This window comes from Sturnus vulgaris, chromosome 4, assembly GCF_052056855.1.
Source record: "Sturnus vulgaris isolate bStuVul1 chromosome 4, bStuVul1.hap1, whole genome shotgun sequence".
Taxonomy (NCBI): domain Eukaryota; kingdom Metazoa; phylum Chordata; class Aves; order Passeriformes; family Sturnidae; genus Sturnus; species Sturnus vulgaris.
Window position 1 is genome coordinate 16418874 of NC_142246.1, and position 22676 is coordinate 16441549.

At 35.6% G+C, this 22676-nt stretch overlaps 1 protein-coding gene across 11 annotated transcripts in view; it reads left to right on the top strand.

Annotated features, from left to right (window-relative positions):
• SLIT2 (slit guidance ligand 2) overlaps positions 1 to 22676 on the top strand; it is a 259624-nt gene that overhangs the window by 185412 nt on the left and 51536 nt on the right. For 7 of the 11 annotated variants that reach the window (XM_088163211.1, XM_088163213.1, XM_088163212.1 and 4 more), the window contains exons 10-20: positions 1362 to 1433; positions 2034 to 2105; positions 2637 to 2708; positions 4564 to 4707; positions 4838 to 5001; positions 5767 to 5790; positions 8197 to 8214; positions 9333 to 9483; positions 15556 to 15630; positions 20025 to 20168; positions 21693 to 21836. In XM_088163211.1, coding sequence (XP_088019337.1) covers positions 1362 to 1433; positions 2034 to 2105; positions 2637 to 2708; positions 4564 to 4707; positions 4838 to 5001; positions 5767 to 5790; positions 8197 to 8214; positions 9333 to 9483; positions 15556 to 15630; positions 20025 to 20168; positions 21693 to 21836 — 1080 coding nt within the window. The remainder of the gene's footprint in view (positions 1 to 1361; positions 1434 to 2033; positions 2106 to 2636; positions 2709 to 4563; positions 4708 to 4837; positions 5002 to 5766; positions 5791 to 8196; positions 8215 to 9332; positions 9484 to 15555; positions 15631 to 20024; positions 20169 to 21692; positions 21837 to 22676) is intronic. The other 4 variants (XM_088163205.1, XM_088163208.1, XM_088163207.1 and 1 more) reach the window with 2 other exon arrangements.

Below are 22676 nucleotides of genomic sequence, written 5' to 3' on the forward strand. Positions count from 1 at the left end.
TTTACAAAAAGAAACTATTTCTATTAGAATATTTTCTTAGAAAAGCTTACTCAATATATATTAATTTATTATTTGCACTGCACACACACAGACTCATATATCTCAATCAGAACTTAAGTGAAACATAAGATAGTTAAAAGGACAGTAGTAAAAGGAAAAAAATAGGCCAATATTTCTGCATCTAGATTTAAAAAGGCTCTTTCACCTTAAATTCTGAGGCAAGGTCCTTGTAAGTTAGAATAATGCAGTAAACTTACAGATTTTTGATTAATTTTATTAAGAAGATTTTGGCGTTGTCTTTATGTACATAAATCATAAGAGTTGTTACCTGTGCATGAAAGAGGGAAATAAGCATGGTTTGTAGTTTGAATAATCATGGCTTTTCCTGTAGTTCTTTTTAGTATAATAGTTTTTTACCTTATTTCTCCATGGCTAAAATTTGCACTGCCATAACCATGATATACTGGGGTGTGTGAGGAAGTAGCTTATGTTTTAATTGTGCTCATCACTGACTCTGTTTTGAGTCCTTGGCACCTGGGCCATAGGTCTGTATCAGCATTGATTTCCCATATACAAACCTCTGCAAGTTCAAATATTTTTGGGAAATGGTTTCCATCAGTAAATCCACACTTTACAATATGGGAATTTTCAATTACAGTCACTATATGTACAAAGCAAGTGTGGCCAGTAACATTAGCTACAAGTTGAAATTAAAGTACTCGTTTAAAGAAGTTATAAGTGTGGCTGTGCAAATCTAGTATTGTATCTTAAAGAAAATATTTTGTGTACAGTTTCTAAAGAAGTCATGTGCATCTTTAAAAATGTAGCAGTTGCCTTTTTGCAGGTAGCAATGTATATTATTTAGTCTGTAGGAACATTCATCTCCCCATTCCCATGGTTTTTATATTTCAATTATTTCATAGAAATCTTCAGGCATTTCTGAATAAAAATTACTAGAAAAAATGCTATATGTGAATAACACGGGAGTAAATAAAGACTAATTCAAGATTGAAATTTTTGACAACAATTCTGTCTTAAATTTTAGAATAGTCTTGTATGCTCTGAAAATAAGTTTTCTTTAAATATAAAATAAAGATTTGGTTTTAATTTACAATATTACTCTCTACAGGTTAAAAGGTTTGAAACGGTTTGGCTGGTTGTTTGGTGGGGTGGTTTTTTGGTTTTCTTATTTTGGTTTGTGGTTTTGGTGGATTTTTTTGATTATGAAAGAAATAAAAATTATACTGAAAAATAAAGAATTTGTCTTGTTTGTTGAAGTCTATCCCGTCTAGTTTCTTATGGCTTTAGATACTTATTTAGCTTGGGGGTTGTATTTTTATATTGTTGCTATTCTTTTGCAGACGGTTAGAACAAAATTCAATCAAGGTCATACCTCCTGGAGCTTTCTCCCCCTATAAAAAGCTTCGAAGAATGTATGTACCAAATAACTTACATTTATTTACATATATATACATATCTCAAGATAAAAAACAAGTCAGGATGGTAGAGGGGAACTGAAGCTAATGTGTGAGCACTTAAGAAAGTTTGACTGCCAGAAAGTAAACTGATATGGCAGACTGATTATTGAGACCATATAGCATTTTGTCATATTAGTAATAATTGGGTTTTTACCAAATATTGAAATTGTTTAATGTGATTCTGTATAGAAGCAATATGTTACTGCAGTGAAAATTCTAGTGAAAAAAGAGAATGAGAATTATTTCAGATTACTTTTGAGGCTCTGTAGCTCTGGTGTTGTAGCAAGCAGTGAATTCTTAAAAAATGCACTTAAGCAATTAGGAAAAGTAAATATTTTGTCCTCTTTTTTTCCAAGCATTTTGAACTATTTTCAACTATGCATTTTGTTTCAGTGTACTGCAATTTTAGTGGTTTTATATTAAAATTCTTTGGCACTGTCTCATGTAAATATTTCAATATCTCTCTCCCATTCATGCTTAGTTTTAATTATATATTATCTTAAAGTTCATTACTTTGAAAATAGCTTGAATTAATTGAATCAAATTTTGTTTCAGTGACCTGAGCAATAACCAGATCTCTGAAGCAGCTCCAGATGCTTTCCAGGGCTTACGTTCACTCAATTCACTGTAGGTATCTGTTTGATCTGTAAACAGAAGTGAATTTCTCATATTCTTAAAGTAAAATTATTTTGGCCTTTTGGCTCCGTGCAAAATTTTGCTATAAATTCAGTCGATTCTGAAAGTTGTAGTAATAATTTCAGAATGACAGTGGTAATTGAATATTCTTTTATGGCTGGACACTAATAATGTATGGGTATTTTTAATAAATATGTTAATGGCAAAGAGTTGAACAAAACCAAACGTGCCTTTTATTCCCCAGTTAGCTGTTGTTGCAAACAGCAAATGCAGCTAGCAGGGTCCCTTGTTAAGCCTGTAATCAGTGAGGTGCTGATTCTGCAGAGAGCTCTTTGGGTTACACACCTTTTGGGAAAGTGTGTGATCCTGCTGCCTCACAGCACCACAAGAATATTGCAAGTATCAAGTGGTTGTTATTAAGTTCCTTTCAGGAAAATTGTAATTTCTCTATTTTTGAAGTCAAAATCCCATAGCATATGCCTTTCATAATGGGAGCTTCGTTTGCTTTATTTCCTGGTACAGAGTCCTCTATGGCAATAAAATCACAGAACTTCCAAAGGGCCTATTTGAAGGACTCTTTTCTCTGCAACTGCTGTAAGTATTTTTTTAAATTTATTCTATTTTGGGATCATTCAAAAGGGTAAATATGATGAGAGATTTATGCCAGAAGAAGAACTGGCAGGAAATCCCATATGTAAGATCAAAGTACAGTAAAACCAAATTATGCTAAAACCAAAACAGTCAAGACTGGTGTAGGCCAGCTTGCCATTCATCCACAAATGTGATCACATCATTTAATGTTTCAGCCTAAAATGATTAAAATGAAATTATTGTCCTGTAAGGAATTTCTAAGGATAAAACTCATAAAGATATGATACACTGTAAATGGCAAATAGGTTATATATAGTTGTGTGGGAACCATAGAAGGAATATTCGTGTGGTTTATAAAGAGAAAATATATAGTAAAAATGCTATGCAATTGCATTTCTAGTTGTATCCATGAAAGAACAGTATTGCACTACAGTTTCATTGACGACTTCTCGTGTTTTCTGACACCCTGTGCGATTCTTTGAATCTGTGAACTCGAGCTGCTACTTTGTTTAACACTTTGGAAATTTCCACATGTAACCTTTTAAACCATTGCTGCTTAGATTTTATACTAGAATAAAGAATGTCTGGTGATAAGTTTATCAAAGATTGTCAACATTCAGCATAAGAGGCTGTGAACTAGGTGTACATTGTAAAAGAAATGTGTTAAATAGACCAGAAAACAACAGTGGTAGTTTTGAATGAACTTGTCCCGGAATAATTTACTTGTTGAGTTAGGTCTTCTTAAAGAATTTAAAACATATTTGGAATTATCTAATGTCCAGACTTCACCATGAAGTGGTTGGCAAAATTTCTGTTACTAACAACTAATTGAAGATGGCAAAGGAGTAAATATATACAAAGAAAATGCAAGTTCTAGCACCATCTAGAGGTTTCCATTTTGATTTACTTTAGTCATAAAAATAGTATAGTGCTGGACAGGATATGCCTTCCTGTTTTCCTTTAAAGATGTTTTAGTTATAAAATATATTTCAGGTCTGGTAAAGAAAAAAAAAAAAGGTAAAAGACCTTTCCAAACTCTCAAGTCTGTATTAAAAAAAAGGCCATATCTAAATATGGATTGTATGGGTAGTATATTTAGGTCTAAGTAAATTTCTGCTTGTGTGGCAAAATGTTTTGTCAGAGCATTTGGTTTCAAATCCACCATTTCATTCCATTTCTGGCTCAAAATGGAAAGAAGCAAAAAAAAATTTGGTTATAAAAATGCATTTAATGGAATGGCTTTTTTTTTTCTCCTCAAAAGGACTTGGTTTAGATTGGCTTGTTTGTTTTAACACTAAAAGTCTGGGGGGTACAGGGAAGAAAAGGTTCCCTTTGAAGATGCAGAGGAGAAAGGATCCAAGGCAGATTTGGATATATTCCATGCCACCAGTTTTTACTACAACTCTGTTAATGTGGCAGCATGCTGATTAGTAACATATAATTAAAAGTGCCACTGCACATCTCTTCCAGCTAATGAACACAGTGTTCAGTTCCTTTTTTTGTTTGTTTATTTATTTGGCAAAAGAAACTACTTTTCTTTGAATATACTTGATTTTTTAGGCTTGTTTCTTTGCACAGTACACAAATACCACAGACATTCTACCAGCACATAGAAGAAATGTGATTTTAACTAAATAAATGTAAACGTTGCAACACCAAGTTTCAAATATTTAGGAATACATTTAACCCGAATTAGATACTTCAAATCACTGAGATCCTTATGTCACTGTCAATTATTATTTGTTACTACATCTCTTGTTCTGGTTCCAAAGGTGCACAAAGAATTGTCTGTGAAAAATGCTGAAGCTGTGACATGGAGCGATTTCTTTCCATTTTATAATTATCTTCTATTAAACAGATTATTGAATGCCAACAAGATCAATTGTCTGCGAGTTGATGCATTTCAAGATCTGCACAACTTGAATCTTCTTTCTTTGTATGACAACAAGCTTCAGACCATTGCAAAAGGCACCTTCTCACCCCTACGTGCGATTCAGACCTTGTACGTATGTTCTTGTTTATGGTTCTCTCTAGTATGACTTCATATTCTACAATGCAGTAAAAGCACTGGGTACTGCTGAGACCAAAGGGAAATAACGTGTGATATTATTGGTTTTTTTCCTTCATGAAAGGCATTTGGCTCAGAACCCATTTATCTGTGACTGCCATCTGAAGTGGCTGGCGGATTATCTTCACACAAACCCCATTGAGACCAGCGGTGCCCGTTGCACCAGCCCCCGCCGTCTGGCAAACAAAAGGATCGGTCAGATCAAAAGCAAGAAATTCCGCTGCTCAGGTAATTTTCTTAGTTCAGCTGCTGTTTTTCCTTTATTGGCAAAAAAAACCTAGTGGTTATAGAAGTTCTAATGAAAGCAGCTGTCTCTCCACAGAATTATTAAACATCACAGAATTTTTTTTTAGTTCGTTGACTGAATAGAGGGAAATCTGGGAAGTCATAGACTATTGGATCACGGAACATTACTGTAGTTAACATATTTGGCACTGTTTCTGAGTAGCATTAAATCTAACAAAATAAATGTAATATATAAAACTTCAGAATGAAATGCTAAAGTTATTCACTACAAGTATCACCACCATAAATCATTTTTTTAAATTTCCACAGGGTTCTGGAATATGTGAAAGATCTAAAAATTTCTAAGCTAAATATGGAAACATAACATATTCCTTTTATACAGGGAGCTTGCTTCATACTGAAAATTACTGTTTTCTTTTTCTAATCTTATTCCATTTCCTACTTACATTTCTTTAAATCCTAACTTTTGTCATATGGTATCCAGCTGTTCCAGGTGCATTTCACATTCTACAGTTTATTCAGTCTCAAGTGCAAATACCAGATGAAAACTGTTTTGTTATCCGTGTTCCGGATACATTTATGACTATTCACACTTTGTTGTTTATCAGCTCTCATTGTGAATACACTTTTTTTTTTTTACTAAATTATCTGTAGTTAACTGCAGTCCATACTTAATCTAATAAAACTCATTCTTTGCTTGCTGACATTCAGGTGCATCTTCTATTTTTTTTTTTTCTCTTTATTTAGCTAAAGAACAGTATTTCATTCCAGGTAGGTTTGGCTCTGCAGTAAGATTGACTAACTGCAGGTATTCTCTCTCTTTCACCCCAAAAGCAAAGTTTGTCATAGCTTTTAGGAAACTGATGCATGTGTATTAACATTAGTCTTTACCTTTAGCTATACATAGTTTTCCTTTGTAGAATATTAGTAATTCTGTTTTCTGAATATAAGAGCTTAGCATGCAGCTCTATTTACCTTTATCTGTCTCACAGATTTGCACACAACCTACCAAACTTATACCTATACTTAAATTATTTAGAAGGTTTCACCTGCTCGTTCATATTTTAACTGACACTTTTACTTACCTTGTACCTTGCCTTTCTGCTGCTACTGTTTTTAAAATGTAGCTCCTGAGCTGCTTTTAAACACAGGAAACCATGCTGCCATCAAAGAGCTAGCACAACTTGAAAGACTAAACATTCTACAAATGAACATTTTCTTGCCTTGCTTCCATGATGCATCTGCTGCTTGCTCACCCTCCTTTTGTTTAGGTAATCACAGTGGAATGCTTGGAAAAGAAAGCTGATATTCTTAATTAGAGGCATTCTGTGGTCACATGCACACAGTTAATCAGAAACGCTCTCCATTAAAGAAAATATGAATTTAGAGTTGGGGTGAAATAGCAATTTACACACTGCTTTAAGCTACAATAAGTCTATGATATTTTTTAAAAAGCTGTACCAGTGTTGGTTCTAGCTCTTTGAAATATGGATCTTTCTTTCTTTTACCTTGCTTGTCAATGTGTGCACTGTTTCCTTAATAGAAAAAAAAATTCACTCACGTTATATTCATAACAGATTATAAATAACGAAATAAACAAGGGAATAATGCATCTATTGATGAATTACTGTATATGATTTGCAATCAGGATTTTCTGCCATAGTTTAATGTCTAGAAAAATATCTACAGTAATTGATTAGGAGACCAGTGCACTTCTTTCAAGTACTACAGGTGTTTCATCATTCTGCAGTCATCTTAGTTGTTGTCTCTTTAGCTGGTTTGTTTAACAGCTCTTCTCCAAATGCTGTGTGATGTAACATTTAAATTTGCAGCAGTCACGTGAAGTTCTTCCTGCCCTTATACTAATACATTGTTTTGAATATGAAGAAAAGACAAAATGAAATACAAAATAAGGCAGTAATTTGTCAGGACTGGCATCCACAAAAATGTGTTTTAAAGCAGCATAAAACGGGGGGATTAAATTTCAAACCTGTAGTACCACTCAATTCCTTAATGTGTGGAACAGCTGTATTCCTGCCACAGAGTGACTTCTATTCAACCTTGCCAGCACAACCTTTGCTTGTGAGTTAGAAGTGTTTTCTTGCCAGTAAATGTCTTCACAGCCTAGTTACAATATGGTCACTCATGCAGTTTAGGCTTATTTACCCTTTAAAAAATGCTATTCCTGGGGGAGGGCAGGGTGAGGGGGAAGAAGAAAAATAATTAAATTTTTAAACATGGGCTATATACATGCTTCCTAAAATAGAGCTTCTGTTGCTTTCTCTTTCTATCAGATTATCAGGGAGATGCTACCTAAAAGTATTTTAGTTGTTGAAGGCATTGTCCCTGAATATTTAATTGTTCAAACTGCTAAAAATTAGGTACTCTGGATGCAGGAGGAAAATAAAGCAAGATACTTGTAGACTTATTTATTGGTTATTAAAAAGTGCTAAAAACACTTTTTTATACTTAAGTGGATACTATAAAATAATCTTAGCATTTCTCTAACCACCTAAATATTTTTAGCATTTGTTTTAAATATGTCATTTGTAGATGTTGCTCCACAGACACTATGAAGTCTTAGTAAAAGTTCATTATAGTAATTTGGAAGACTAAAGGTTTGCAAGTATTAAATCATTTTTTTGAAAAAATATAATTTATCTGCTACCTCACAGAAATACTCTGTAGTAGTTTCATCCTGTGGATTACTAAAACATTTACAAGTGGTAGATAACATAGTGTGTGGTGACTGTTGGGTTTTTTCCCTCCACTGAGCAATCTTTTTCTCCTATATTTGGTTTATTAAGGATTTAAGTGGCCTAGCATGTATATTTGACTCGAAGATCCTGGTGGGTCTTTTCCAGCTCAGAATATTTAGTAACTCCTATATACGTTCAGGGAGCAGCTCTTAAAAACACATTCAAAATAGTGAAGAATAATTCATGAGAGGCATGATCATTATCCTATATGAAATCTGTAATAAACCCCAATCTTATCTTCATTTTTAAATGCCACTCAGAATGAATTATTCTTTCTTTCTGCTGAACAAAATGGCCCCAGCACCATCTTCTAATCAAATTAAAGTTAAATAGAGAACATGAGAGCTTAGTTCATGTTTTTGTCTTAATTGGCATTACTCTGTCTTTCTTTCCTTCTTGGCTATCTTTACTTTTTCAGGAGTTCACCATTTTGGCTGTAAGTAAAGTTCAGTGTCTGAACTAAATCACAGTGTACCTCCCAGCCCTGATGCACCTTCTACTAGTCTCAGTCTTTTCACCTTTGTCCAAGAAGAACCCACAGGTCCTTTCGGCTTCTCTTTGTTTTCTTTGTCACCCACCCTCAGTTCCTTACTGGATGTTTTTTCCTGATATGTTTAGGATGTTTTCTTTGACTGACACTGGGAAATGGTGGAGGAAACTTTCAATGTGGTTCCTTTTTTTCCCCTTTTTTTTTTCTTTTTTTTAATATATATTGTATTTTTGTTTAATCTGTGACAGTGATACTGTTACTGTGGCACTGGACATTCAGTAATAAGAATGCCATGTCATGTAAGCAAGTATTAAACTTCAAATGCTTCTGTAATTTGTACCTACTCCTTCCTCTTTTCCCTTGCTCTTATCCTTGGCCTAATGGATGCAGTTTTGATAATGTAGCGAGATTTTCTGTTGTGCTTGATCTAACCATGTGGTTGTGAGGTATGAGTAAAACATGGTTCTGTCAAGCACCATGGAACGTCACGCAGCTTTCTACAGCATGGCAAGCTGCTGAGGCTTAAGTCAGGATCACACAGTCTTAAAATTAAAGCTGAAAACAGGGCTTTCAACTTATTTGTTGAGATGATGTGGAGTATCGGGACTATAAAAAAAAAACCACAGAGGTTAATGAAGTCCAGTGAACAATTCAAATTTGTTACCAGAGAACGAGAAAAGGTGGCATTCAGGATCTATTTATTCTTGATACACAGAAAGAAAACAAATTCTAAAACAAACAGTGGCATTTCTGTGATTAGCTATAAACAAGGCTAGATTGGCTGACAACATAATCAGCAGAAAGTACAGCTGTGAAAAGCTCAAGTTAATGTTATCCTGCTATGTGAAGTTGGTCTCAGTTTCTTTTTCCAGCATATCTTAAGTCCCTATATTTAACCCTCTCTTGAAGCCCTTGTGTCTGTTCAGTATCACAAAGTTTATCATACATTTCCCAAGTTGCCCACCCCTTATCTGCATTGCAGATGTCTTTTCAACCCTCTCACAAGAAGTAAATCTTATACTTTATTGACATAGTATCTGTGTTTTGACTTGAATCTTCTACAGGCACTGAAGATTACAGATCCAAATTAAGTGGAGACTGCTTTGCAGATTTGGCTTGCCCTGAGAAATGTCGCTGTGAAGGGACCACAGTGGACTGCTCCAATCAGAAACTCAACAAAATTCCTGATCATATTCCCCAGTACACAGCAGAGTTGTAAGTTGAATCCATAATAAAGGCTTATTTACTTATGGAGAAACAAACTAAAATTGTTCCATATAAAACCACAGCTTTACTTTTTTTGAACAGCAAAAACTGAAAGTAACCTCTGTGGTGCACTTCAAAGAACTAAATATTCATAAAAATCATTTATGCATTATTTTAATACCATGTGGCCTTAAAAACCCATGATAAAGAAATAAGATAACTATCCTATGTTTCTAATTCTTCAGGACCTGGGCAATCCACTTGGATTTTTTGAATGGTGGTAGGGTTTATTTTGCTTTTAACTGCAGGAGAAAGTAGGCCATGCAGTAATCAGAGAGGTCTGTCTTAAAAAGGGCTACCTAGATGTTTAAACAGACAGAGATGATTCTTTTTATGCAAAGCATACATCAATTTTGTTGGGCAGGAGACCAGAGGAAGATAAAGCAGACAAACAAGACAGAATTAAGAAGATTAGATAATAATATAATTAATAGAGATGGGGAGAGAAGAACTCAGAGATTATTACTTGCTTAATAAGTGGCATATGGGAATGATTTGTAGGTATTACAACTGAAGTAATCTTCAAGGAGGGAGTGAAAGATAAAATTAAGACAGCTTTACAAGGTTTCTCCATGTGCAAAGAATAGAATAAAAAGGAATTCAGAGATGGTTGAAGGATTGGCAGAAATGTAGATGAAAGTTGCTGTCATTGAAGGGCACAGGTGGAGGGAAATAGCTGGTTTTCCTAGGAGATTCAGTTTAAATAACAAGGCAAAATGTTGAGGGACAAAAAGAATGGGACTGTGATTTGACATAGTAAAGCAGTATAGGGATGTGGAGACAAGATTATTGTGATCAAGTTGTCACCCGCAGGGGTGAGATGAGCAACAGGATGGCACACATCTAAAATGAGCAGTCCACAGCTGCCATCAAAACCACACTATGGCAATCAGATATTAAATAACGAGACTATTGTTAAGTGTTTAAATATCTGGACAGGTAAAGGGATTTAAAATTAAAATATTTTTAAAACACAGATGGAGACTTTTTCTGTCTCTAAGCTGGGAGAAGGAGTTGAACTTAGTAATTTTCTGTGCTGGTTTTGGCTGGGGTAGAGTTAATTTCCTTCATAGCGGATAGTATGGGCTTATGATTTGGAATTGTTCTGAACAGAGGGCTGATAATATAGAGATGTTTTTGTTCTTGCTGAGCAGGGCTTGCACAGAGCCAAGGCTTTTTCTGCTTCCTGTACTGCCCTGCTGGCAAGGAATTGGGGGTGCATGGAAGGTTGGGAGGAGACACAGCCAGGACAGGTGACCCAAACTGACCCAAGGGATATTCCAGCCCATGTGACATCGTGCTCAGTGTATAAAGTGGGGGAAGAAGGAGGAAGGGTGGGGCATTTGGAGTGATGGCATTTGTCTTCTGTAGACACTGTTACAACTGAAGGAGCTGTGCTCTCCTGGGGATGGCTGAACACCTGCCTGCCCGTGGAGAGCAGTGAATTAATTTCTTGTTTTCCTTTACTTGTGTGCATGGCTTTTTATTTCCCTATTATACTGTTTTTATCTCTACCCATAAGTTTTCCAGCTTTTACCCTTCTGGTTTCTCCCCGATTCCAATGCTGGAGGAGAGAGCAATTGGCTGTGTTGAACGTGGTGTCTTGCTGGGTTTAAACCACAACACGTTCCTATTACAAATCTGAAACTTACAATGTGAGAAATAAAAATTGATAGAGTCTTGTGTGAGGGGAGATAGATTTTAGTGGAGAAATACATTTTATGTATTTATGTACATTTTATGTTATTAGATATTTTGAGATAAAATTGTTTCATTTAAGAATAAAAGCTGATGGAATAGGTGACAGGTTAAAGTGTGGGAGGAGATCATAAAGTAGTACTTGTATAAATGAAGTTACTGAACCAAGAGAAGAGGAATGGAGGTGTTGAAATGATTAAGCACACATTGCTTTGATATTTAGGAGAAATCATGTTTAATTGTCTCTTCTCTGAAGAAATAATAATCTTAATTTAGCATTTTAATTGTTTTTTCAGATTACTTTATTTACACACAGAAGATACACTGTCAGGTTTTTTTCTATAATTATGGCTCCTACCTGTTAAATTCAGAAGGAACAATCAAATAATCAAGGCTCATCTAGTCTATATCCTAAACACTCACATTTCAGTCAACAAAATATATTTGTACTAAATATTTAGTTACAGCATTTCTTTCAGAAAATATCCAGTCTTATTTGAAGGTGTCAGTGGATTAAAAAATCCACCATTCCACTGAAACTGTTACAGAAGTTTTCTTTCACTTCTGTGTATTTTTTTTAATGGGAACTTTTAGTTTGAGATGGACTCTACCTCTCTTCAGTTTCCATTATTGCTTCCTTTATATATTTTTTGTCATTAAAAAGCCCTTTTCTTTCCAGCACTCTATCCAAGTAAGATGGTGTTTAACTGTAGCAAAGTCATTATTCAATCTTCTACTTGATAGGCTGTACAGATTGTTCTTCAAGTCATTTGATGTAATAAAAATTTCAACAGTCTTGCAAATATTCTAAAGAGGGTAGAGAAATTAATTCTTCATTTTTTTTACTTCTGCTAGAAATCCATTTGCTCTAGCCAAATGCATTCTTCTGGTATTTGCCTCACCGATACAAAAGTTACAGCTCTCCTCTTGTTTTCTGGTGTTATTCCTGGTCTTTGATGCACTGTCTTTGTTGTTCCTCTTGGGACTTCCCAGTCTAGTTCTAGGACCATTCTTTGATTTCCAGTTCACAGTATTTATGAGAATAGCAGCTAGTTAGCCTTCTTTTTTTCTTTTTTTTTCTTTTTTTTTTAATCAACAAAATATGATATGAAAAGAGTTGTTTGAGTCAAATTACATTGATGCTGCTTTAGGTTATGAGGAAAGCTAGGCTAATTTCTGCAGGATGATGTTTGGAGTTGAATCTCAGCTTGGAAATAACAATCAAAACTAAGGAAAAAAGTTATCCAAAGGTGGGCAACAAGGATGGTGGAAGGTCTTGAGGAGAAGCTGTATGAGGAGGGGCTGAGGTCACTTGGCCTGTTCAGCCTGGAGAAGAGGGGAGACCTCACTGCAGGTACAATTTCCTCGTGAGGGGCAGAGGAGGCTCTGATCTCTTCCCTGTGGTGCCCAGTGACACGGCCAGGAACTGGACCCACTGATCCTTGTGGGTCTCTTCCTACTCAGCATGTCCTGTGAGTCTCTAAAAAAAGTGTGTATTGTGTATATTGCAACAGCATTAATACCACAGGGAAAAAGCCCTGTTTCCTCCAAGTAGTTGTTTTTTAAAATAAAAAAATCTGAAAATATTTATACAGTTCAAGACAGATTCTTAATTGTAAAAGTTAAAAAAATTATAACTAAACCAACTAACTGCTGTTCTAAATTCCCATTTTGTCACTTTCTCACAGTCTTCCAGAGAAACGTTGAATGATCTGCCTAATCTGACAGTAAAGTATTTGATATAAAGTACAAGTCTGTAATTGCACCCCAGAAATAAAATATTTTTCAGGTAACTTTCTAATATATAGGAAAATGCAGGAAACATTTCAGAAATCACTCAAAATGAAGTCCCCAGGAGAAATGCTAAAGAAAAAATAATTTCAGTCTTTTACGTTGAATTTTTATAATGATTTTACAATAGATGTTCACCTAAGAAGGTAGTTTTAGAAAGCATGAATATCACTTCAGTATATAGGCTTCCAGGAAGGTTCAGCTAGTCTTCAAAAACATGCAATATCTTAGCCATTATGTTTCTGAAACAGGAAACAGCATCAAATAATCCAGACAAACAGAGTGTGTAGACATCATGACCAAATGCTTCTGTTTAGTTTTTGTTTTGAGAATGGTATTTCAGTACTTTATTTGAATAAACCAGATAAAAGAAATTTTAAGATAATTTTTTTGATCTAGTGATCGGCAGGTAATAACTGTAGTTGCTATCTTTACCAGTGAAGAGCACTGGGCTCAAAATAAAATATTAAGATCCAGAATGGAGATCTCATCATATCTGTAAACTTTCCAGTCATCTGTAATAATTTTGATTCCATTGTGTGTAGACTAATTTAAATAAAATAAATACAATTTAAATAAATTAAAAATTAAAATTCTACATATGAAATTAGATAGAACGATTTAGCACCGGAAATATAAGATTGAGGTATAAACAGCAAGTAGGTCAAGATAAAAGGATGTGGTTATCATACATATTAAAGATGAAGGAGTGGTATTGGGCACTAATACAAATTTCATTTTAGGATATATGTATAGGAGTGTAGAATGTAAATTGTAGGAAATAATTATTGTACTGTGCATAGCCATAATTAAGGATCAGCTGGAATACTGAGTTAAAGGCTTCCCTTTTCAAGATGGATATAATTGCTTGGAAAAAAATTCAAGGAGAACAAGAATCATAGAAAGAAGACTGGAAGGGTTGAAGGCATTTGTGTGAAAGAAACTTGAGGGGGAGACAAAGTAAATTACTTTTAATAGGTAAAAGATTGTTGCAAAGATCAAATTGTTTACGTTTTTCAGTGAAGTTAGAAATGTTTGCAGTAGAGAAAGTAAGTACTAAAATCAGTGTTTTTCATTATCAAGTCATTCTAGATAGTATAGCACTTGAAAAGTATTTGAAGATGTCAGCATTTATAGAATGGTCAGTGGTTCTGTTGTTGATAGATAGGGTAAAGAAAAGTCTGTTTAGAGTGAAGAAGTAACTTCGTTAATTGACAATGTGCAAGAATATTTTATATGGTCCCACTAAAAATCATATTAAGTAATTTAGCTGATTTTTAGAGGTGATAGCATCTTCTGAAATTTGGATTCCTTGTAGTTTAGTATGATATACAAATGTTTTGTGTATATCCAAAAAACTTGCATCTTCTTTCTGTTTGGTTTCATGTTGAAACTCTTGAACAACCATACCTTCAGATTTACAACTTTAATTTCCCTTCTGGCTATCAATAAGAATGAACAGGAGAGAAGGATGAACAAGCAGCTTCCTTTAATTTTCTAGGGGTTTTTTTAAAACTTGTCTTGTAAAAAGGCAATTCTGAAAAGTGTTCTGGGTTTAGAATTGTGCTGAATTCCATTTCACAGTGATCTTGTCAGTCATATCTTCTCCTTCCTATTTAAGATTCCTAAAGAAATGATGGACAGACTCCCTTCCTTAATAATATGGCTCCATTAGAGCATATAAAGGATCTAAGACTCATAATTCCCATTTTCTTTCCAAGAGAGGAAATAGGGAATGCTGGATCAATGCAGGTATTTTTTTTGAAATATAGATGTTCCCCTAACTTAGCTGCTGTTAAAGGTATACTGTACTGTAAGCCTTGATACTTGTGCAGGAAAGAGAAGTGCACAGCTACTATTTGTTGCTCATTGCATACCTTCTTACCTTCTTCCAGTGTTAGAAGTCAGCATTTAATGCTGCCTTAAGCAATGTATGTGTGCCAGCTGTAGTGGTATGAAGATAAATCATGGTAAGGGAAGTGTTTTTAAATTAATGGGAAGACCTATGCAGTGGGTTTCATTCCCTATTCAAAAGAAGAGTAATTATTTCATTCTTGTAAATAGTGTTCTGTGAGTACCTCCAGATGTCTGGCAGACTCCACCTGATATCCTTTAAAGAACAGAATACTAATCCTCAGTGGTTTATATGTCCTTCTTAAACACTTTTATTTATAATTTTCCATGGAATCCTCCCTTAGTTCCATTTTTGTTTGAAAAATTAAAAACATCATCTTATTATTTTTATTAACTGAAAAGTTAAAACCTTTCAGCTTTAGCTGTATAAAATTTTGTGGTCAGGTTTTGAAAATGTCCTATGTACGCCTATGTTTAACTAATGAGAATGTTCATTCACAGGAATTATCAAAATTAGAAATGTCACTGTATAAGGAAGGTTCTGTATAATAAGGTTCTTCAGCTACCAGTTAAATATCAGATGTTCAGGGAAACCAGACTGAAAAGTTCACTTAATGTGGAACATTCTGTATCAATCCCTGAATAATTTTTTTCTGAAATTAATGTAATTTCTTTTAGGCGACTAAATAACAACGAATTTTCAGTCCTGGAAGCTACTGGAATCTTTAAGAAACTTCCTCAGCTGCGTAAAATGTAAGTGCAACTTCAATGACCTTGTCTATTCAGATAGTAGATTAGCTCCTTGCTGTGTCTCTCCACCTTTCTTAGTTCTAATCTACAAAAGATTCAGTTTATTCCAATCAAAAATCAAGAATGGGTTTAAATTAATCCCTGAGGTAGGTCAGAGTTGGCAGCTCTCCTGCACGGGGCTTGGCACTGCCAGCAGCCACTTCTCATGGTGCACAGCCCCAGCACCTTCGCGGCAGCATCCAGCCAGCTGGTCTGTTCTGCAGCCACAGCAGGGAGCTCACAGGATAAGCTGCTTAGAAAAGATTCCAGTAATCTTTTGTAACTTCCTGTATTACTCTCTAACCAGACAATCTTGCCTCTTTCAGCACATTAAGGACATGCCATTGATTCTGTGCTTCATTAAACGGTCATTAGGTGAGGGGAATATCAAAATTTAAATGACTAAGAAAAAAGTGGTTTGATAGGTCATCCATGAAAGTCCATGTTAACAGCTAATGTTCTAAGAGTAGTTTATAATCTTACCAATTGCAGTTGTTGCTAAAAATAAGACTACAAAAAGCTTTTTTTTAGCTTATGTAAAAGACATATTTGAGGGTAGAAGATTTAGATAGTTTTTGTGACTCTGTGCTCAGTCACTTCAGGATTAAATACAAACATAAATAGTAAGTGAAAAAACATGCAAGTAAAAATAGATTAGTAGTCACCAAATGACTGCCATTTGTAAGAGATCAATATTAGTGATCAAAATCTTAAGCGAGCAAGAGTATTGCTTCAACTGCTGTTAGCCTTAACCAGATCCTTGCTAATGTGAACACAATTAGTTAAATATTTATTACTGATTTTTTAGATTGAAATATTTTTAAAAATCCAGCAATGTAAAATGAACTTGCCTTTGACTTCTCCACTTGAGTAGACTGTATGGCTTCGAATTGGACTGTAATACTTCGAAAAAATAATGTAGGATGTGTGGCACAAGAGTGATATTTCTGGTGATATACAGTAGATACCCTGTTTTATTCAATCTTCAAGAATCTCAGATTAGTACTTTTTATAGTTACAGAGTACTTTGGAAATATCAAGTATCAGTATGAAGCATCAGTGGATAAGGGAAGGGCTATAGGTGTCATTTATCAGGACTTCTGTAAAGCCTTTGATGTGCCCCCAACCCCAGCATCCTTCTCTCTAAACTGAGGAGAAATGGATTTGATGGGTGGACCTAGATGGATAAGAAATTGTTTGGACAGCAGCATCCAGAGGGTAATGGTTATTGGCTCTGAGTCCCAAAGACATCAATGACAAATGGTGTCCCTGTATTTAATGTCCTCATCAGTATATAGTGAGAGTTGCCCCTGCCTACAGCAAAGGGACTGGAACTAGACAATATTTAAGGTATCCTCCAACCCAAGATGTTCTATGATTGCAGGATTCTACAAAATAAATAAAATGCTAGATGTGTCATACATGCACATACATACACATTTATACATATATCAGATCTTCATATTTAACAATATTTCTTTTAAATTGACAAGATGTTCAAGACAAAGAAAAAGAAGGATGAATATTAATCAGTCTCGGTGTACCTGTCTGTTGGAACTCTCAAAGGCTTTAAAGTCTGGCTAGTTGGAAAGGGAAAAAAATGAAAAAATATAAATAAAAAGTTAACTATTTTAAAAATACTGCTCCATAACTTCCATAACTCCATAATATAGTTATCAGTCGTTACAGCATTCTTCCATTAAGAGAATAATATAGTGACTGCTTAAGTATTGCTGACAAGAAGTGAAGTACTGATGTTGCAGAGACACCAATATGAGTGAATTCTATATTTCTGTGAAGCTTATATTTCTTCTGGAAGTTCAAAATAGGTGCAAAGATCTTTCTGCACAGATGACATTGAAAAATTGAGGCCTAAATGTTTCATTGATTTGATGCTTCATCAGTAATAAAGCATGTGTGTGCACTGCAACATTGATTAGCTATGCAACATTAATCTTTAAAATATCCATGTAAAGTGGGTGAAGTAGTATCCGTATTACAGCAAGAAAAAAAAAGATTTTAGGAAACAGGGCTTGACATGGACAAGCTGTCTGATATTAGAATAATGAGTTTCTTGCTTCCAGTCTTCCACAGCACCATGAAGACTGAACAGCTCTATTGTGAAACTAAATGAAAGCTGTGATTGTGGATGGTGTCTACTTAGCTTTAGTTAAGCCTTTTACACCATTTCCCACATCATTCTCCTGGATAAACTGGCTGTTCATGGCTTGGGTGGACATATACATCACTGGGTAAAAGAATGGCTGAATAGCTGGGCCCAGAGGATGGTGAATGAAGTTAAATCCAGTCGGCAGACAGTCACAAGTGGTGTTGCCTAGGGCTCAGTATCAGTTGTGTTTAATATGTGTATTGATGATCTGGATGAGAGGATTAAATTCACTCTCCACAAGTTTGAAAATGACACCACGTTGGGTGGGAGTGTTGATCTGCTGGGGGATTGAAGGCTCTGCAGGATAGATGGGCCAAAGCCATCAGTGTGAGATTGAGCAAGTCCAAGTGCCAGGTCCTGCACTGTCACAACATCCACATGCAGCACTCAGACTTGGGGCAGAGTGGCTGGAAAGCTGCAGAAAAGGACCTGGGGATGCTGGCTGACAGGTGAACATGAGCCAGCGTGTGCCCAGGTGGCCAAGAAGGCCAATGGCACCTGGCCTGTATCAGCAATGGTGTGGCCAGTGGGACCATGGCAGTGATTGTCCCTCAGTGCTTGTCATTGGTGAGGGCACATCTTGAATAGCTTGTTCAGTTTTGGATTCCTCTCTATCAAAAATACATTGAGGTGCTGGAAAGGGTCCAGAGAAGGGTAACAAAGCTGCAGGAGGGTGTGGAGTCCAAGTGTGATGAGGAGCAGCTAAACAAATGGAATTTCAGCAGGGACCTTATCACTCTTTACACCTATGTGAAAGGAGGTTGTACTGAGGTGGGGGTTTTCCTCTTTTCCCAGGTGACAAGATGAGAGGAAATGATATCAAATTGCAGCAGAGGAGGTTTAGTTTGGTTTCTCCGTGGAAAGGGCTGTCAAGCAGTGGAACAGATCACCCAGGGAAGTTGTGGTCTTGCTGTCCCTGGAGAAATTCAAAAGACTTGGGGATACATTTTTGTAATAGACTTTGCTGTACTGGATTAGATGCTTGGACCTGATGATATTAAAGGTCCTATCCAACCTAACTGATGACATAATTGTATCCTTCATCACAGGCCAGGTGTAGGTTACATTTCAGCTAGGCTAGAGAGGGTAGTCAGCACTGAAGATTAAGGCACAGCTTCTTGGGTTTTATTCTAACAAATACTATCTTTCTTGTTTTGAATGATTTAAACACCATTCTAGAAATTGCATCAAATAATGTTTGATTTTCCTCCCAAAGCTATTAATTCCATCAAATAGTCTTTAGCTTTACTTCCATTCCCTTTGTCTCAGAGAGGTTTTAAGACCTTTTTAAAAATCAGTGGTGTATTATAACACTGTTTAATGTATAACTATGTACTTTTGTAGTATGTGTAAATCATGATATGAAGCAAACAAAAGGACACTAATATGAAAAATATTTAATAAAATGTATGCTGTTGCATACGTTTGCTTTTGTGTCTACATAGTACAGATACTACCCATTTAGGATGTAATTTCCATATTTCAACTAAAATTGTAAACACTAAGTATTTTGGCAATATTTTAGGTAATTTTCCCCACACTTTGATCCACTTTGCAGGCAAATTACAGATACATGAATTATCTTGCTTATAAATCCTCCTCTCTAACTAATGTAATAAATTATTAACATTTCATGTACTGTTTATATTCACACATTTCCTTTACATATGTTGCTGTTTATAGTGTTTTCTTATATTTGCCTATCAAGAGAAAATAAATCAGAGAGGTTAGTTGTGCTGTACTCATACAGTATGATTTTGTTATTAATTTGTCTAAAAATGCTACAAAGGCTGGAGACCTGAAAAATATAGTTACTGATAAGATTCAAAATTAGGAAAAAATGTTCTTGCGTGGCAGCAGCATAGATTGGGTAATTGCCATTATTAAAAAACCGTCTTCCAAAGATTACTTTAAAAATCTTTGCTTCTTTAATTAGAAGAGCAATGATTTTTTTTTTTACTTGGTTTGAAGTTCAATGATATATTTCTATTTTGTGCTTTTACACAACTTGGCTATTGCATCAAGATTGCATTTGATGATTTTGGAGGTCTTTTCCAAGCTTAGTGGAAAACTAAGATTCTAAGTCTTTCTTGTAATTTATTCAGTCTGCAGCATTTAACAGTTAATTTAGGACATTTATAAAAGAAAATCTCCTCAGTTCTTATCTGTTTCTGTTAATGTATAATAGAAACCTGAGCAATAACAAGATTACAGATATAGAAGAAGGAGCATTTGATGGAGCCTCTGGTGTAAATGAACTATTGCTCACAAGCAACCGTTTGGAAAGTGTTCAACACAAAATGTTCAAAGGACTGGAAAGTCTCAAAACACTGTAAGTATATTTATTCAGGTGTTTTTATTCTTCTTTCCTCACAGGTATTTTTGAGAATAATATTGTATTTGTCCTAAAAGAAAATTATTTTTGAGAATTAGCTATGGATTATTCAAGCATATTTTAGTTTTTATTTCTATTTTACTAGAAGCTATACATTATATTAATTTATTAGTTATTAATTATGGGTATAATGAGTCCTCTAAAGAAATGAAGCAGTTGAGAATGGGTAAACATCCAACTTCAGAAATGGAAATGGGAATAATCATCAAAGTAACAGAATTTTGCACGGGAATTACACATTTTACGTAATGGAGTCTGATTCATTTCAGCTCAACCATTACTGGGAATTTTGCTGGAGGAAGAAATTGTTCTGGTGTGTATTGAAATGTGGGAAATTATTCTCTCCTAAGTAATTTTTTTGTCATTTCAACAGTGAAGGCAGGATTAAAAGCACTATAGCTTGAACTAATTCCATTCTTTCCGTGAAGCAGTTTAGTTCTTTCCACTCAAAAAAGATGTTTATACAATCTACAGCATCTTGGCCTTCTTTAGAGAGCCTGTCCTTCAGATCTGCAGACCAGACCAGGATTAAATGGTCTTTGGGGTTTCAACTGTCCATAGACATTCGGTATTTTAAATAAATCACTTCTACAATTTCTAACCTTGCAGTTAAATTTGCTAAAATTGTTAAAGCAGCTAGTCCTAGACAAGAGCATGGGGGGAAATGACCATCTTTTGGTGGACAGAGAAGAGAACAACAGACTTCAAAGCTCTTAAGTTTTATAGAAATTTGATAGATTTCAGAATAGCTTAGGATTCTGAAATCTATACTGTCTTAGAGTCATGCTGAGGAGAAATGCTGATTTCTTTTGAGTGAAATGCTTCTGAATGCAGTAGAAGTGGTTTCTAGAATTTGTCCTAAGAAAAATTAAATGAAAAGGACCTCAAAAGAAGGAAAGCTGGTACAAGCCTCTGCTCTATATAAATAGCACTTCTGGAGTCATCAGCCTTGGAAACATGAAGAGAGGACTGCTGTATTTCTCTGATTTGAGGAATTTCAATTAGTTTCATTTCTCTTCAATTAAAAGTTCATAATTACTGCTTCTGGTATTGAAAGAAAAAGAAAAAAACCCAAACACTTAGGGGAAACTGGAGCAAGTTGCCCAGAGGTTTTGAGGTCTCATCATGAGGTTCTCAGAATCCACCTGGACACAATCCTGAGTAACTCACTAGGGAACCCTGCTTGAGCAGGGTTGGACCAGATGACCTCCAGTGGTCCTTTCCAGCCTCTCCCATTCTTTGATTCTGTGAAACACCCCTTGCCTCTGTGAAACCTTCCTACCCACCCACCTTTGTCTTCCAGCCTGCTCCACACGCACTGCACTGGGTCTCTTCAGTGAGGTGACAGGCAGCACAGGGGCACTGCACTGGCGGTCCCTTTGCACCCACACCTCTTGGCCCTCACTCCAGCAGCCCCTTCAGCCCTGGTTAAGCTGAAAAATGCTGGTCCTTCTTTCTCAGGATGCTGAGGAGCAACAGGGTGAGCTGTGTGGGAAATGACAGCTTCACAGGGCTGAGCTCTGTCCGCCTGCTCTCGCTGTATGACAACCAAATCACCACGGTGGCCCCCGGCTCCTTCGACACGCTGCATTCGCTCTCCACGCTGTAAGTCATGTTCACCTGGCACCATGTTTAAATCTCTGACCTTTGGGGGCCATTTCCCGTAATACTTTGATGTGCAATTTCACAGCACTTCGTAAAGTTCGAGGATAAAAGGATTTCCTAGAAGAAGTTTTGAGGAATTTTGTTTTCTGGACTATCTCAGGCACATGAAGAGTATGTTTTCATGGCACCCTTTGATACATCATTAGACTGGTTTCCAGAAGTTTCTGAGAAGGCAGGAAAAACATCCTGCTCACTGCCCTCATGGAAGCCCACTGATCAAAAGCAGGGTAGAAAGCCACATTTTGGGTAGGCAGCACACAATCACAGCTGATTAGATTACCATGTTGTCTGTTCTTCTGCCCGGTGCTGCCCAATTACTAGTTTAAATTTCCTCAGCCTGCTGATAATCTTAATTCATATGTATTTTCTAAGGAAGCTTCACTCTCATTTTCTATAAAAAGAAGCATCCTTTTCAAAATTTAAATATGATGTAATTTAAAGGAAGTGAAAAAAGTAAGCAAAGCTGCCACTCAGTTTCAGGAAGAAGTGCTGGTTGTAGGTAGCATAATTCAGGAAAATAGTTAATCCCCGTTTTACATGAAAAGTGACATTTTGCACCCAGTTACTAATTTTGCATATTAAGGATGACATATTTATAAATAATGGAATTGTCGATATGTTTGTGCTGAAATAAGGAGATGCCAAAAGTACTGAGGCTTTTAGAAGTAAATTCATTTTTGTAACTGGCATGTAATCAGCTTAGCTGTCACTTCAGATAGGAAGCTTATTCTCTGGAGCAAATAAAATATGGAAATCTTCAGATGATAAATTAATGGAATA